This window comes from Sesamum indicum, linkage group LG9 (assembly GCF_026168435.1).
Source record: "Sesamum indicum cultivar Baizhima isolate 11 linkage group LG9, ASM2616843v1, whole genome shotgun sequence".
NCBI lineage: Eukaryota > Viridiplantae > Streptophyta > Magnoliopsida > Lamiales > Pedaliaceae > Sesamum > Sesamum indicum.
This window is the reverse complement of record NC_142665.1, coordinates 18,160,904-18,177,599: the sequence shown is the minus strand read 5'-3', so window position 1 is coordinate 18,177,599 and position 16,696 is coordinate 18,160,904. Positions and strand designations below refer to the sequence as shown.

The window sequence follows — 16,696 nt, the reverse complement described above, 5'->3', positions numbered from 1 at the left end:
GTTTGCAATATGATTGTAAAGAATGAGGCCTTCAATTTCACTGATAATGTCAATGCTGAAGAATTTGAACATATTATTTTATTGTAATTCATTCAAGTTATATTTCTCTTTGTCAAGGCAGTAAATCTATTTTTTAACAATCCTCATACATGTGGGCGGCAATTTGGGTACTATCAAGACATATCTAGGATTCTTAGATATGATACATGTGCAACCTTTCTAGAGGAAGAACTTCACTATTAGGGCTTGTGTATTCTATATAAATCATCCAAAGCTTGGGATTTTTGCATGCCCGTGTAAAATTTATTTTCAGAATGTTACAACTGAATGATGGGACAAAGTCCATGAGACTTTCCTTGATGAGTAACATTGCACGTTTGATTGACTTGAAGTTGAATTAGATTACATTCAAACATAAAGAGCAAGACAAAAAAGACAACTAACTTGATACTTGTGAGAGGAATCCTCAGATGTTGCACGTTACTTCCATTGTTATCAAGTGCAACCCCTAGTTGTTGCAACTGTAGAAATTACGTCAATAATTCTTTACATAATTTTGAGGATAATGAGAGTAGCAATGTAGTTTATCACATGAAAAGGCAAGACAAACAACCTCACCACTAGAGTTAATTGAGCTTGATGATAATGTTCCAAGTAATCCTCAATCATTAGAGATTTTGTTGCACATGTCCTTTCTTATCAATTTTCTAAGTATATATGTATATATATATATATATTTCTTCTTGAATAAAATTCTCCTGTATTTTCGTATAATAGTTAAAAGTTCTCATATTTTAATTTTATATATAAAAACATCTTATATTATTTAAAATATAGTTCACTTTCCCATTTCGTTAGTATATTGTAATGATGTTAACTTTTAGGTTGAATTGCATGTTGAAATATTCTTTTAGTGCACGAAGAGAGAGAGGAAAATGAAAATACAAAAAGGTTTCAAACCAGAAAAAAAAAATAAACAACACATCGGGAAAAACATCTACATTTTTGCTTTAATTTCTTATTCACCATAAATTAAATTTAAAAATTAAAGATCCATCCACCCACGTCAAAGATTGTATTAAATATTAATCCAAAATGTTTTGAAAATCGACAAATGAAATCTGTTTCGATAATTGATCGAAATTAGGTAATAAATGGTACTTCAGCAATCAATTTCTAATCATCTGCTGCCTTCATACAAATTTCCTAACTATTTCCAGTATCAATCAATTGATTTTTTTGGTTTATTTTCGTTTGCCCTAATAATTTTCTCTCGTCAAAATCTTGAACCAAACATAGCGGAACAATTGTACTGCCACTCAACTGATAATACCAATCATGGCGGACGGAAACCCAGATGACAATCAAGATGATTCCACTGCAGTAGGCATATCCGGCGACGCCGCCGCTGTAAGCCGCGACAAGCTCGACGATATAACTGCAAGTAACTCAAATTCTGCTGTGGCGGAGGGTTTATACTCTTTGATTTCATCTGTACTGACGGGTTTCGATTCTAGAGCAGAAGCGACGGCTCGCAGCCAAGACCAACTTGCCTTCACCCTCGATCGTCTTACCGGAGGTATTTTCCCACTTTTCCGGATTCTTATCTTTTCTTTCTCTTGTCTCGATGAAATACTGCTTGTTGTTGCTGTGTGTAGACTATTTACTAATGTGTTTGCAACTCGAAATGATAGCCGTTAACAAGTGACATTTCTCTTTCAGCTTTTGAATCTATCACAATTTCTCACCTGCGTAGACGAGAATAAGCTCTTTGAATTTGGATCGAAATGCATCATTTCCGTGAATGAGATTGATCATAGTAAAAATTGAAAACAGAAACATGCTTGCAACAATTGTCTTAGAAATTATTAATCGGCATATCTGATTTATTTATCTACACTATCTTTTTAAGTGACTACAGATTCTTACATATCTTTCAACTGGACAAAATTGTTTGAGTTCTTGGCCATTCGTATTATTTTGGATACAACTAAATAATTTTGTTAAGCTTGATTGTGCTTTTTCAAGGTGAGTTCATGCCCAATGAAGTGGTCTAGTATGGAGTTTTCAAGCATGCAGCAAATCAAATTGTTGCACGCTTTCTAAATTGCATGTTGAAAGGATTCAACACTAGATCTCCACTAATTTTCTGTTTGGTGGGGAGGATTTGTTTGGTGGTGAAGGGGGTTTGAGTGCCTGTTTATTGCCCTACTCGAACCTTCTCAGTTCTGGTGTCCTTGTTTGATGACATTCTTGATAGTATGCTTGAGTTCTTTTCGTCATGTAATTTGGAACTTTCTTCTAATTGTCAGATATACTCTTGTCTTTTGATATTACAATTCTTGGATAATTTTTTATTTATAGATGTGCTTGGAACTATAAAATGAATGCCTTCACACAGTGACACATCTCTTTAGCTTTGACGTGTCGCAATCATCCAGCTACTTAGGCGTTGCAACACATCGTCAGCTCTGCAATGAGCTTAGTCATTGTGAAGTTAATCATAAATATATGCTTGTAGGAGGCAACAATTCTTTGGAAATTATTAATTGCATATCAAAAGATATATTTATGTGGCTCCAAATTTATCATGTGTCTTTTAATTGGATAAAATTTTATATATTATTCATATTATTTTTAAGGTATAAGTTAATGCTTTATTAAATTTAAATTTTACCTTTTCAAAATTGTGTATGATGCCAAATCTAGCTGCACTATTTAACAACTATGTGAGCCAATCAAATTGCGATACATGCTATTTTCTATTAAGGGAAAATGGGAAATACATACTTCATTTAGGAGATGTTATTGAAGAAAATTAAGTGCAAGTCTGAAGCTCCCTCCTGCTTTGACATCTAACTTAACTAGATCGTCTGCTCAAGCATCTAAATGGAAGGGTCATTTGGAATCGACATGAATAGAGAATTAGATTGAAAAGTACTTTGATATACACAAAGCATGGGGCCTCTGGTTCATCCAAGTTCTCAGATGTGAGCTCCCCAGTCTTTCAAGGCTTGAAGGTCTAGAGATTTACATTAACAAGTTAGTGGAAAGATTATCATGTCAATTTGAGAAAGAGTTCGTCAGTCACTTTCCAAATCTTCCAAACCCTCAAATTGACATTTCCAAGTATTGAAATTCTGCCAAATTGAAGCTCCATTGCTGCTGCTAAGGTTTTTGATCTTTTATGACGTGGTTATCCGTCAATGCCTTGATCTCGGACTTTTTCTATATGGTTTGTGATTTTATATCTGCAAACCTAGGGGTGATTGTGCTTCTATTTAAAAAAAAATAAGGTTAAAGTCCATGAATCCACACTTTGAAGAGAAAAAATCAAAGAACATTTTTTAAATAGATGTAGTTTATGATTATACTTGTTTTTCTTGAAAATCAATAAATTTAACTTTTTTTTAGGTTCCTAAGTTTTTCAGGCTGAAAGTTTGTTATATGTGTTGCTTACACTCAAGAAAGTGATGCATTATACTTTATGGTAATAGCTGTAAAATTGAACATGATATCTATATTGGGACCAAACAATATTTTCACCCATCTTTGGTATTAGGTGGAATTAGCCTTTTGGCTTAATTCGAAGTTCTCTATGTTCTCAGAGCTTGATAAATTGCTTGAGGATGCACCATCGCCATTCATTATGCAGCATGCTGCAAGGATTTCTGGTGTTAGGAAAAGGGTCAAAGCATTAAATACTGTTTTGAAGTCCGTACAGCGACGAATTGACAATATGGACCGCATGCTGTCAGCCGGGTTATCACATGGTATAACTTTCTTTTTTTCTTCATCATTCTTTCCTCTTTCTCGTTTTTCTATGCTGTGGGTTGAGGGGAGGGAGGAGCCAATACCAGAAATTATATCAGGCCTATTAGTTAACTTTCAGTTGTGGCTCAAATACTTCAATGTTCTAAAACTAAAACTATTGCATTGCCTCACTTTTTTTCTTCCGTTAATCTGATCATTCATGTTTGCTCCCTGTCAATGATTTGTTGCCAACTTGTTTAGGAACTTTGGGTACTTAACTCTTTGCAACGGTCAGATGGACTGGAAGAGGGATGAGGAGGGAAAAGAGAAGTATAGCAACTAGTTTCATATGATGGAGAACTGAAAGTTATATGTCGTAGTGCTAACTAGTATGTCATTGTGAATCTAACTTATAGAACAACAGATAATGTCAATGGAATGTTTGAAATTGTTCAGAAGTTTTAGGGCAATGATGCAGTTTCGCATCTTTTATGCTGTTTTGAGGCAGAAACCTTCTTGTTCTATCCTTTTCTCCTTCTACTCTTTCAAATGATGAATGACCTTACTGAACAGTGAAGTTGCAGAATTGTTGTATTGTGAGGATAAGTGAGATGAGGTTGATCAGGTTTTCTTTCCTTGAAAAGTGAATATGCTTTACTTAATGCTGTCTTGTATCAGGAACATCTTCCTCTGCCTTATTGTTTTATGTTTTTGGATATTTGTCCTTGTTGAAGAAATTGGTCTCATTAGATACTGTCATGTTATACTATTTCTCATATTTTATGTGTTTCAGAAAAATTGGTGGGAGAAAGCGGTGGGCAACAACATGCTTTATAATCAAGGTATGATCTTTTGTTTCCATCTATATTTGATGCATCAAATAGTTTTGTCAGGATTTAACATATCAGTAGCAGGTTTAGTAACTAAAATTAGCATGAAACAACTAATTGATTCACTAGATTATGACTCAGCTAATCTAGTCACAAAATTCACTTTTAGCTGTCTGTTGTGTCAGTTGATTTTTTGTCTGGCTATAGTAAAGGAGTTGTTATTCCATGCGTGCCTCAGCTTTGTGCATTTGGTATGCAAGACTCTACAACAGGTGAAAAAACCAAAAATGTTAATAATCTAGACATGTATCTTAGTATAAGCACATTTCTTCTGCTCGTGAAGTGAGGAACTCAACATGAAAGGTTGAGCTTTGTTACCACAGATTCCATACATGTTTCATTTGGTGTGTCTTTTATGCTTGTTGTTCAATTGTTAACAGACAAGTTTACTTTGCTGGACTAGCATCAAATAGCAACCATGCTTTCGGTTTTCAAAATGTTAAGCAACATTATCTAAGCTGCATGGATTTTTACGTCAGAAAGTTCCGCTGGAGATGTAATGCAAGACATACTCTTTTTATTTGAAGGAAATCGGAAAGAAAAACTTATTCTCCCTTAGGTCCTAGCTTCATATAAATTTGTATATGACGCAGGCACGTACACGTTGAATTCTGGGCTGTCTTTTTTTCCCCCATTTAACTTATTGTGTCATGTAATGAATTAAAGTTATTGTCTCTTTCTAGCACTTCTTGGATTTAGTTTATGGATTGAAAAGTTGAGCATGATTCAATAGAATACTTGTATATGCACACTAGAATTTTGGAATCAATATCTGGAAGAATGTTGCTGTCACAAGTCTTGGACGCTCTATTGGAATTGAAAGGTGTATTATATTTGATTAGTGTGCGATTGTGAAAGCGGCTTATGGTTGATTAAAGTTGAGATTCACATGCAGGTGAACATGAGAATATGGTTTCCCGACTTTTTTTCAGTTTCAAAAAGGTACTCATGATGATAATAAGCATGATCTTGGAAGAATTTTCTTTTTTCTTTCTTTTTTGATAATAGCACGGTGTTCCTGATTATATGCTTTTTCCGTATGCTCTTAGCACTAACTAGAACTGACCATCTAAGAAAGTCTGACTTTACTTTTGTGTTTAATGTGGCAAACAGGTTCATGCATCACATTGCCAGCAGCTTGGACAGACTGCAAAGATTTTCTTTTCGGTAGAGGCTTGGGGCATTTGATTTAGTGGTCTAACTTTGGCGAAAATGTGCAGTTAGCCTATACATGTATGGAGAACCATCAAATGTTGAACGGTCAAGTTTTTGACCTGGTACAAGTCTGAAGTTGCAACGGTAACTACTAACTAGATTCATCCATAAGAACTTCCTCTATTTGCTTTTTTCATTGTTCTTGGAAAAATCTTATCGGAGTTCGATTTTGTTGACTATGAGTATATATATATTAACCCACTGATCTCAAAACATTACTTTCCTTTTCAACTTCTTTTCTCATTCTCTGATCTATATATGGCTACTTCCCTACTTTCATTTTCTGGAAACCGTATTTGTACAGAGTGTTACTTTGTCGATATTTAAATTTACAATTATGAGATTCTTATTTTTTTCATTTTATCCATTCTGGAAATTATACTGGATTTTTAGCCCCTTAAATAAGATGATACTCTGGAGAATAGCTTCAAATGTGGTTTGAGTATGTCTCAATTAACCCAAGTTTGAATACCCGATCCTTGTTGCTGCAATTGAAAGGTAATTTCGTAAACCATCCAATTGATTTACGTAACACATGAGATCCACTTTGTAAACGGTCACATGATGCGGCATTAGATCCCAAAATTATTTGTTACTTATTATTTAATTTTTTTTTTTCACTGCATTATGTGCATCTTGGGATGATACGAAACTTTCACCTTTAAATTAAGTCGAAGGCCCTATTTTAGCGAAGTCGATGTACGGTAAAGGCTTGTTTGCAATATAACTAAGATCAGGGGACAATGAAGTAATTTGCTAAAATCTGGATAGTGTTTTAGCATGGAGGATTTTGAAATAGCCACGTACTAATGCTTGCAAATTAAGAAATCACCCGTAAAAATTTTAAATTTGATTATTTATTATTCTACTATGTACACTTATTCATCCTCTCACTTTAGCATATTTTTGCATACAGTGTCATTTTTTTTTCTTTTGGAGAGGGGAGCTTCGATAGTCTATTTTTAATTGGTTATAGATTTGAATTTCACATTCTTTGATTCTTGCAAAAGTTAAACGAGACAAATCTCTGGTCCGACACAACCCATGCGGAGCCTGCTCCATTGCCGTTTCTAATAAAAATAGAACTCCATGCCTCAAACTGAATACGAATGAAAGGGCAAACAAACTTAGAGATAGATGAATTGAGAGCAACTTACGGACCCCAGCCTTCTTTCAAGTGCCAAAGATGGTGGCTGAATACCCCTTGGAGAAAATCAGAATCACATTAATAAGCCATTTCAAGTAAAGCATCATATTCCTATCTGAGAAAAATTGAGCCTGCCTCTTGGCCAGAGAACTTTAAGCAATATCAGCTCATCAAGAACTTCTTGTTGCTAAACAACTAAATATTATCAGGTCAGCGGTCTGCAACATAACTGCTCATCTAAAGAATGCATGCATCAGACGCAGAATGAACTGCATAATTGACATTAAGGATCCCAATCAGTACAAGAGAATCCCAACTACAAAAGCTTCAATAATTGTCAGCTACTACATGTATAGTCACTGATGTACGACGATGATTCCAGTCAAGCTAACTCCTGCATCAGTAATAGTTGAAACTTACGGAAAACTTTATGCTTGAGCTGACTGAAAAGAGGTGTGCATATCATTAGCTACTAAGCACTGTATCCAGGGCTTATAAAACCAAAAGTGAGAAAAGATAAAAGTGGACGACTTAGGTTTATTGACTTAAATCTTCAAGCTTGAATCCAGATAATCTAGCAAGCTCCGGGAAGTGCTTCTCTCCGCTCACAACCTGTGATGGGAGTGATATAGCCTATGAGACATCATGAAACAACTACAAAAGAATAATACTGTTTTCGAGCAATGGCAGAACGTTAACATGCAAACAACAGTGAGCAATTACAAAGGGACATACAACTGGTTGTTCATTTCTCCTTGTTGACATATGAGACAGATATATAACACCACATAAAGTTATAGGTATCAACTAAACCAGCTGGAGTGTAGCCATCCTAAGGATCAAAGAATTTTTCGTGATACATGCTATTAGAAACATTATAGAGACAAGAATCCATCATGAAGCCAACCTAAATAACGAAGTTCAAGAGGAGTATCCCACCTGGCCATTTATTTCCCAGGTTGGGAATCCTTTAAGCTCAACATCAAAACAGGCCTTAGCCATTTGTGTCCCTTCTCTTACTCCATCAGGGTAGCACTCTACATAGTCCAGCAGTTTTGCCGCTTCACGACCAAACATCTAGTTCAATAGCAATACAAAGTAAGCAACATAAAAAGTAAATAGTCCAGCAGTTCTCTTATCTTTCTCTTTTCTTATTTTTGGCATCATGGAATTGAGAACTTTTAAATAAATGAAACGATGGTCTCTAGTATTCAACAAAAGCACTGGTAAAGGCAGTGTCCCACTCAAATAACGTGGAAGTAAAGCACAAAGGAAAATACCTGTTTCTGATCCACACAATGTGAACACCAGAAAGCCCCATATAGTTTTGCACCAATTGACCGTAGATGTTTTGCAAGAGAAAGGGCCAAAGGACTGGACTCTTTTGTGATCTCCGTTTCAACATATGGTATCTCCGTCTCTGCCAGGCTGTTGAACATATGATGAATAAATTAATATAGAAAATCACCGGATGTGTCATCTTCAGGTACAAAGTCATAAGCAGCTTGGAGTGAAGTAGATTGATCAAAGTCTTAGCAATATATTTAAGGATCTATCTGCAGATGAGCCGAATCACCAGGTAAAGTCTTCCATGGACATATTTTTTTTGGATAGGACCTATTTTTACAAATTCCTTGCTTTATGCATTTTGTTCCTATAACACATTATTCATGAGTTTTTCATGATTTTCTTACACACTACACTCAACAAGGCTTTAATTGCCCAATTCCACATGCAATCATTAGTCCTCTAGCTCATCGTGGAATGCTCATCTACATCTTTGATCTGACAAGGTTTTGCTTGCCTAATTCATGAAAAGTTGTTTTACTAAGAACCTCTGCTGAACATATCTTGATAATCACCACCAGTAACTCGTGGAAGCACACCAGATCCAAATTGCAAATATTCCAACCAAAGAAGATAGTATATTTTAGCACTGCTGGTACAAGTTCAATTACTAGACAAACATTATAGGATTGATATAAAATAGTTCGTGTACTGCACTGGTGAGCATGAATAAAACAATTGTCACTACTGTCCAACATCAAGCACACAATGGTCAATGAGAGAAATACGACATCTGGACATATAGCTTAATCCATCAACTTTTCACAAGGTTTAATATAGCAATAATCTAATATGATTAACATTATATTTTGTTTCTTTTAAGGTATTTGTTGTGCATGCATTTGAAAATATTGAACTTGTGAAATAGAATATTAATCAATGTAACAGATGAAATAGTATTTTTGCACTTTCATTTCATGCACTAGTTATCCTCTCGTTTCATGTTTAATTGATTCTGTAAGCCTTCATTTAGTCTAATGCTTGTTTGATTTAAATTAGCTATTTACATCTAGAAGGTTAAAAAGAACCAGATGCATGCAATCAATGAAAATATATTCCAAATTCAGGCAATGTTATTAGCTTCTGGTTAAGTTCAATTCCTGGATTTTACTTTCATATCAGCATCTGCAATACTTGAATGACACCAGCAAGACAATCACATGATGGAGATAGCATCTCTTGCAGTATAACAGTCACAAGTTTAAGAGTGTAGATTAATAATATACTTAAAAAATGTAAGCTGTACATGAAATACAACTAAGTCGGTTAAAATAACTACTATAACACAAGTTATTGGAGTTAAGATGGATGATTTTGGGCAAGATTGTGATGGGTCAAAGACACACGAACTATATTCATACCACAGAAAGACCATTTTTTGCGCTTCATCCCAAAAGAAATGCAATTCTGATCCTCTTTATTGCGTGTATTACTTTATCTCCAAGTGATGACCTACGTATCTAGTTACATAAATATTTGAGAAACAGAACAACCTCATTAGCATGTACTTCAATCTTGTTCCATACAGTGTTTTAACTTCGAGGAGACTATGCATGAGAGTTAGCATAAATTAAGGTTCCTTGACTAATGAGTGAACCACAGTGCAACGACAAACTCATTTCAGAAATGTTTTATTTCATCATCAGCTGGATCAAGAAACCAGATTTAATTCAGCTGAACTCTTTAAAGCTTTGTCCAAACTCCAGACTGATCGTATCTATGACATTTACAACCTAAACAGAAAACCTTCTTACCTCAATGAGAGCATCCAAACGGGTATAAATCTTCTAGTAGAACTCAAATAATCAAGTACAAGTATAGCTCGAGGCCATCGGTACCACAATGATAGTAGCTTACCTTGGTGAGACAGGAGGGAAAGCATTATATGATGAGCTCAAGGCAATAACAACCAAGCTAGCTATGCATAATTGGGGACCCAACATCTTTTTAATTTTCTCCAGCCCAAAATTCTGCAAAATGGATCAAAAAGTTTCTTGTCATTGCTACAGGATGAAGGAAACATTGTGCAAGAAAGACCAATAATCTTACTAAAAAGTACCTTAAGGGTGATGAAGAACAAGCTGAAGGATAATGCTGCTGATGCCAAACAATATAAACATGATTCTCCAACAAACTCGGTGCTTAGTATGTATAAAAAGTATGCACTAGCTACTGCCATGGAAGTGGTTATTCCAGTTAAGATCATTTCACCATCAGTTTTCCCAGAGTCAAATGCCATTTTTCTGGGACCTAGTTGGAGTTTTAGGCCAAGGACTGCAACTAATCCATATGCAAGCATACCAAACAATGGAAGAGGAGCACCTGGCACAGAGAAACATATCAACCTTAAATTTTGTTCTCGAACGGATACCTGCAACTAAAGTGACATTATCTCATTTGACTAAGTGATTCAGAACAATATGGTCCAATGATGGTTACCAAGACTCATGCAATCCTCAAAACTAGGTGCAAGAACACCCACCAAGTGAAGACAGAATAACATGGTATGAGACTAAATGCAGATACATTCCTTCAGTGCGAATATTCAACAACGGAACTAAAGACCTTAGATGACGAAAAGACTATCTTTAGTTTACATAATTTATAACAGGATAAAGCAGCCTGTACTTAAGAATACATGTTTTGGTCCTTTTGGAGTAGATAGATCTTCTCTTCGACAAGATCGATCCGAATACTATTTTCTGAACGTCTCTACTTCTTCTGAGATCTAGTTGATAGCACATGTTTTACTCGGTCTACAAGTAATCCTTTCTATATGTTGAAACATCATCCAACTAATTTCTCTTAATAAACTACAAAAGTCAAGCAAAGGAAAGTATAAGTCACTAGGAACATTATGAAGCACACAAAGAAAACATATCTAAAACTAGATGTGCAATAACTGTTCAGCCATGCGGGATACCGTGTTTGAGCTACTGTGAGTTAAGCCAATCTTTTTGAGATAAGAGTCCAACATTGCAATTAATCCCTGAGTTCACGAGAAATTTTTTTTTTTTTTTACCAACAACCACCTCAAAATGCTTTCTTTCAAGTACAAAAAAGTTTCTGCAAGGTGAGATCCATCTCAAAATAATAAATGAATCTGGCAACATGGACTAGCTATAAAAAATAAAAAATTCTTTCAGGCAGTTGAAGTGTTCCAACAGACAAGAAGAGGTTTTTATAAAGCCTCATCTCCCAAAAATTGTTGGTTTATTTACTGACAAGTGCTCTCTCTCAAGAATTACAATTTTTGGAGTCCCTCTCTTCTTACTAGCGAGGAAGTAGAACTCTGTACGCAACTATCACCAAATATCGTCCACTGGTGTGCCTATAGCATCAGCATTTTTGCATATACCTGCTCCATCACCCATATATACACTCAAGTCCAAAACTTCCAAACGGAGACCCTAATAGCCAACAAAAGCAAAGCAATCAATTCCATTAAATTTAGTCACAGCGGATCACAAGCAAGCCACTGCAAATTACACATCAGATGAATAGATGATACCAGCAAAAGATGAGGTTAATACCAAGAATAGATGAATAGTCACTGTTCAGGATGGTTGAGCAAGAGCCCCCTCCCATAGGGCAGAATGCGTCCGTTTCAGTGAGCTTCAGGTAAGTCAAATACCCTGTCTCTGCAAATCCAATGCCTCCAAGAGCCGCACACCATTTGTACGCGGAGATACTCCTCTCATCTTCCTCAATAAAGGTTGAAGAAGACGACGATTCCGAACACGAAGGCGACAATGACGTAGTTTCAGACTCGGACTGGGCGCTACCTTTACTGCGCTCCGATACACAGTTCACTTTAAGTACCACCAATCCTCGTCCCCAAACTCCTTTCTACATGCAATAGGCTAAGCACATCAACAATCAAACTAATTGAAAAAAATGTCACACAAATGCACACATCTGAAAAAGGAGATTACGAACCTTAGAGTGAGAAGGAATAGGAAACCGAGGAGGATGGAGAAAAGGAGTTCGATAGGACGGAACAGAGGAGAATGATAAGGTGAAGAAGCTGCTTGTCGTGGCCATCATCATCAGCTCACACAGTCGCGCCTGGTTTCAGCTTTCTAGTCTGTTTACTCTGGCGGTGGAAAATCGGAATCCTGAGACTCACGGTGGTGCACTGGCTGTCGTACTTGTTCACACTACAAGGGCGTGCCCAATCGCTAGTTCAGACTTTGATTAGTGATCAAAAACACAAAAAGCACATTTTACATGTGAATCCGCATATTTCCATTCATAGTGTTTGGATTGTTAGTTTCACTGTTTTATTTTGTGTTTTGGAGATAGACAGAGAAAAATAAATATAAATAAGTATTTATTAAAAATAGATTATATGTTTGGAGTTATATTTTGAGGTAATTTAAAATAGTTTAAAATAAGTGGTGGAGGTTTGACGTTGGTATTTGGGAGAAAAAAAATTACTATTGATTGTCAAATCATATCTTTTTTATATATTAATATATATATATAAATATTGTATGTTTAATGTTGTATTTATTTTAGACAAAAATCACTGTTTATTGTCAAATCATGTCTCTTTTATATTATATAAGAAAGTTAAAAAATGAAAAACACATATAAAAACACAAAAATAAACTTTGAGTGTATTTTATCTTATCTTGAAAAATACGAAAATATAAAACCAAACACAGCGATTGTGTTTGGCTGGTTGTAAAGTCGGGACATAGGGAGTGCTTGCAAGTGAGATATTTCTCATTTCATTTCATTCTGTGAATATATTTCATAAAAAATTGTATATATATATATTGATTATGGTAATGAATATTGTACCTCGTATTCAATTATATGCTGAAAGAAATACCATGTCAATCAAAGTTATTCCATTTCGTTTTTTCTAACAAGCAGTCCGTGGCTTAATATCTTGTCTGATTTCTTTTTTGCTCATCATTTTTTTTTGGGTAAGATTCGTTTTTGTCCTTATTTTTTTAAATTAACTCTAATATTGTCCATATCTTTTTAATGGACATAAAATTGATCCATTTGATAAATTTCATGCCAAAATATGATATTTTTTCAAAATTACTCGTCTAAAAGTTAATCTTAAATCTATTTATTCCTCACATTTTAATTTCAACTACAATTTAGTTACTGTACAGATATTTGCAAAGGAAAAATTAATAGTTCTTTTGTCAAATATTAGTAAATGTATGTGTGATGCTTATCAGAATCTAGCGGCACTACACAAGTGGAAGGATCTTTTAAAAATTTTGAGATAGTTAAAGTACCAACCCACAAAGGTCAGTACTTCCATTCTTAATTAAAGTTTTTCAAAGAATAAAATAGAAGTTTCTAGGTAAAATATAAGATCTAGCAAGCTTAACGTGTGAAAATTGTGTGGATGATGTTGAAAATATGAAAAGAACGCTTAAAACTAGTGTAGGTGTGGAAAGTGAGTAGTTTCTAAGTTGAATGAAAAGTGTTCTTATCTCTTTGGCCTACTCGACCCCTATTTACATGAGCATGTTTTCAAAAAATCGGGGATGGTTAAGAGAAGTTAGAATACTCCCAGATTTTTTGGATGTCTATTTAGTGGGGATAATTTTTATCCACCTATTTGCTGATTCAAATGGACCTCATGCCAGCAGGAAGAGAATATTCCAAATCAACAAGAAAATAGGTAACATCGAGGTGATTACATGTCATTTTTAGATATCAGGATACAACTAGCATATGCATTGGTCTAAAGATGACGTGTCCTTTTACGTGTACAACATAGCTAATGTGTCTTATGAGGTGGATGGAATCCGAGCTTGTTGAAATTAGGTATAGAGTAAAAGTTTCCTCACCAGTAGATTAGCAAAAGCTCGACTTGGTGGGCTGGTTTCGACCTACTAGTGCTAAGTAGGCTAGTAGTGTTTCGGTCTGCTATTATTCAACAAGTTGGGATTGACTCCTTAGTTGTTTTGGGTGGATTTTCTTTTTGGGTGTGTTTGGTTTGTGTGATAATGTATGATAGAATTCTTTTTAAAAAGATAGAAGTGCAACACAAGGCATAGGTTATTATTTTGTTTATAGTTAGGTGATTTCAGTACCTGTGTTTTCACCATTTATTATCTAAAAGCTCAAATATTCACTCATTTTTATTGAATGTCTGTTTATAACTTCTTTTGCCGTATATGAATGTGGAAAAAAAGAAATATTCCCCATTACATCTTATTTAAAAATTGTTTTTCAATAAATATTGTGAGTATTTTTATCTTTTGTAGTTATTCACAAATTGAAAAAACAAACCAATCCTTATTGTGCTCTAGTTAAGGGTGGCAGACGAGTTGAGCCGGTTCGCGAACTAGCTCGAGCTCATTTCTCTCTAGCGAGCTTTTTTTATTTTTTTATATATATTTTTACTTTTAAAATTTTTATATATTTAATTTCATATTCAATACTTTATTAATTTTATAATCAAAATTGACTATATATCATAATTATTAATCAATATCATACATTTTATTTTGAATAATAATAAATTGTGGTACTTTTATTTATACATTTAATCTTTATATAAAAACAAATTTAATCGACAAACTTACTAAATTATAATATTTTTTATAATTAAAATTATTATTTAATACGACAAGTTTTGAGTGATGATATCCTCTCAGCTATTTTTTCTAAAAACACAAAAAAAAAAAAGGAAGTAGGCCCCCACTATTCTGCCTAGCAGGTTTGGCCCTATTGGCCTATGAGTAAGATATCAAGCCCATAGTCTCTACATTTAAACTAATCTGGTAGAGCCCGCAAAAGAGTCTGATACAATTGGATAACTCAACAAACAATAGGGATTCCACGTTATATACATTTTCAATATCTTGTTATACATCATACTGATCTCTAACAAACTATCTCTAGATTTACAGCTGCTGACCTATCAACAACAAGTAATAAACTCTTCAGATTTTGGGTTGATTGGGCAAAACTCTCAAACGGCTATATCTTATTCAAATAAGTTCAAATCTCATCCATTTTTCTTTTGTTAATTAGCTAACACATGCAGCTTTCAAACGGTGTATTTTGAAGCAATTATCTGTAGATTCTACTCCAAAATAGCCTATAAATAGAAGTCACAATGCAAATCATAACGGGAACTTGATTCATTCGCACACTTTTTGCTCTCGATTATCAGCAAGACTATGAGCTCCCTAATCATTTTTTTGAACTCGACACACTCATCTATACTCGTATTTCAACATTTTATCCCTTCACACCAATTACTACACTCCATCTCATGTTATTTTAAGTATTTCCCTACTCATTTTTGGTAAATTAATTTACTAATTTTAAACATTGGAGGTCTAACCCTGTTTTGCAAGTCAATCCTCCGTCGATCTTAGAATCTTTTTTAATATCATTTTACCATTGCGGTGCTTCTAGTCTCCGATACGCATCACACAGATTGTATTATCGTATGAGATATCCCACAATACAACACAACATATCAAACTAAATAGCATATATGAATGACGAGATTAATTATTATTCCATTTTCAATCCCAACCAATACCATCCTGCTTAGTCGCATCACTCAAATCAACGAGTGTTTTGAATTTTGAAAAAAAAAAAAATCCTATGTATCAATGTGCTTATTTAATTTTAAGAATTAACTATATTCAAGTTATTAGGTATGCTTATATCTTACTGTGCAAGATTTTCCAAATAATTAAAAAAAAAAAATCGTACTTTTTTGGGCATAAAAAAAACGTAATTTACCAAAGGTAAGTGAGAATTATGTGTTTATTTAATTTTCAGTTGATATATACAAAAAAATTAATCTATTAAGTATGTTTATATATCATTCATATATATAAGAGCTCTGATGCACGACATATATCAATAAAAAATATATATTTATTTAGTTTTAAGTTAACAAATTATCTCAGATATTAACTATTTTTATTTAACACTTTGGGAGCTCTCACATCCAACGACATGTGATTTGTGCATCAAACATATTTTAAAAGTTAGTCTTCAATAAACACATTATTTTGAAAAGTTAGTCTTCAATAAAGTTAAAGCTTAATATTGAAAAAACATGTTACAAAAATATATGAACATGTTGCATAACTAAATATTTATTCACAGCGAAACGAATACCAGTTTCTAAGTGAGCGATAAAAAGAGGGCAGAAACCTACAGGAAGTTGATGCATTCTATCAAAAGATCGAGGCAAAACGATATCCAATTTACTAGGGAATAAAGAATTTTTCTTACTAATGAATTGGGGTTTCTAATTTACCGACAATCGCAGCCGAATGACTTTTAACCATCATTTTTTATACTTCTTTCGGGCAGAAGGGGACGGTTGAATATG

The 16,696-nt window shown here is 34.3% G+C and overlaps 2 protein-coding genes across 4 annotated transcripts; one reads left to right on the top strand and one right to left on the bottom strand.

The window, feature by feature from the left end:
- Nucleotides 1-1,124: 1,124 nt before the first annotated feature.
- On the top strand, nucleotides 1,125-6,089 carry LOC105178184 (SNARE-associated protein-like protein). Of its 3 annotated transcripts, XR_849113.3 has the most exons (5): nucleotides 1,128-1,579; nucleotides 3,609-3,773; nucleotides 4,547-4,595; nucleotides 5,539-5,585; nucleotides 5,757-6,089. XR_849113.3 is itself a non-coding variant. In XM_011101591.3 (4 exons), the coding sequence occupies exons 1-3, from the start codon at nucleotides 1,339-1,341 to the stop codon at nucleotides 4,588-4,590; spliced, it is 450 nt and encodes a 149-aa protein (XP_011099893.1). In that variant the 5' UTR covers nucleotides 1,129-1,338; the 3' UTR covers nucleotides 4,591-4,595; nucleotides 5,757-6,089. The 3 variants fall into 3 exon arrangements, 2 of the variants coding, with proteins under 2 accessions (XP_088741086.1, XP_011099893.1); XM_011101591.3 differs by lacking the exon at nucleotides 5,539-5,585 and having other exon boundaries at nucleotides 1,129-1,579; XM_088884960.1 differs by lacking the exons at nucleotides 4,547-4,595; nucleotides 5,539-5,585; nucleotides 5,757-6,089 and adding an exon at nucleotides 4,015-4,536 and having other exon boundaries at nucleotides 1,125-1,579.
- A 1,172-nt stretch (nucleotides 6,090-7,261) lies between these two features.
- Nucleotides 7,262-12,579, bottom strand: LOC105178185 (thiol-disulfide oxidoreductase LTO1). The gene is made up of 7 exons (XM_011101593.3): nucleotides 12,292-12,579; nucleotides 11,886-12,201; nucleotides 10,412-10,674; nucleotides 10,210-10,322; nucleotides 8,286-8,433; nucleotides 7,945-8,082; nucleotides 7,262-7,617 (listed from the first exon to the last, which is right to left on the bottom strand). Exons 1-7 carry the CDS (start codon nucleotides 12,400-12,402, stop codon nucleotides 7,543-7,545), a joined length of 1,164 nt encoding a protein of 387 aa, XP_011099895.1. The 5' UTR covers nucleotides 12,403-12,579; the 3' UTR covers nucleotides 7,262-7,542.
- Nucleotides 12,580-16,696: the final 4,117 nt, after the last annotated feature.

Bases quoted from the DNA above. Each gene is read 5' to 3' on its own strand.
- LOC105178185 (XM_011101593.3), bottom strand. From the start codon at position 12,402: ATGATGATGGCCACGACAAGCAGCTTCTTCACCTTATCATTCTCCTCT. The intron at 8,434-10,209 runs GTAAGCTACTAT...TATGTTCAACAG, and splicing joins TTCCCTCCTGTCTCACCAAG to CCTGGCAGAGACGGAGATAC. The intron at 7,618-7,944 runs GTGGGATACTCC...CTCCCATCACAG, and splicing joins CCTGGGAAATAAATGGCCAG to GTTGTGAGCGGAGAGAAGCA.
- LOC105178184 (XM_011101591.3), top strand. From the start codon at position 1,339: ATGGCGGACGGAAACCCAGATGACAATCAAGATGATTCCACTGCAGTA. The intron at 1,580-3,608 runs GTATTTTCCCAC...CTATGTTCTCAG, and splicing joins CCTCGATCGTCTTACCGGAG to AGCTTGATAAATTGCTTGAG. The intron at 3,774-4,546 runs GTATAACTTTCT...TATGTGTTTCAG, and splicing joins GTCAGCCGGGTTATCACATG to AAAAATTGGTGGGAGAAAGC.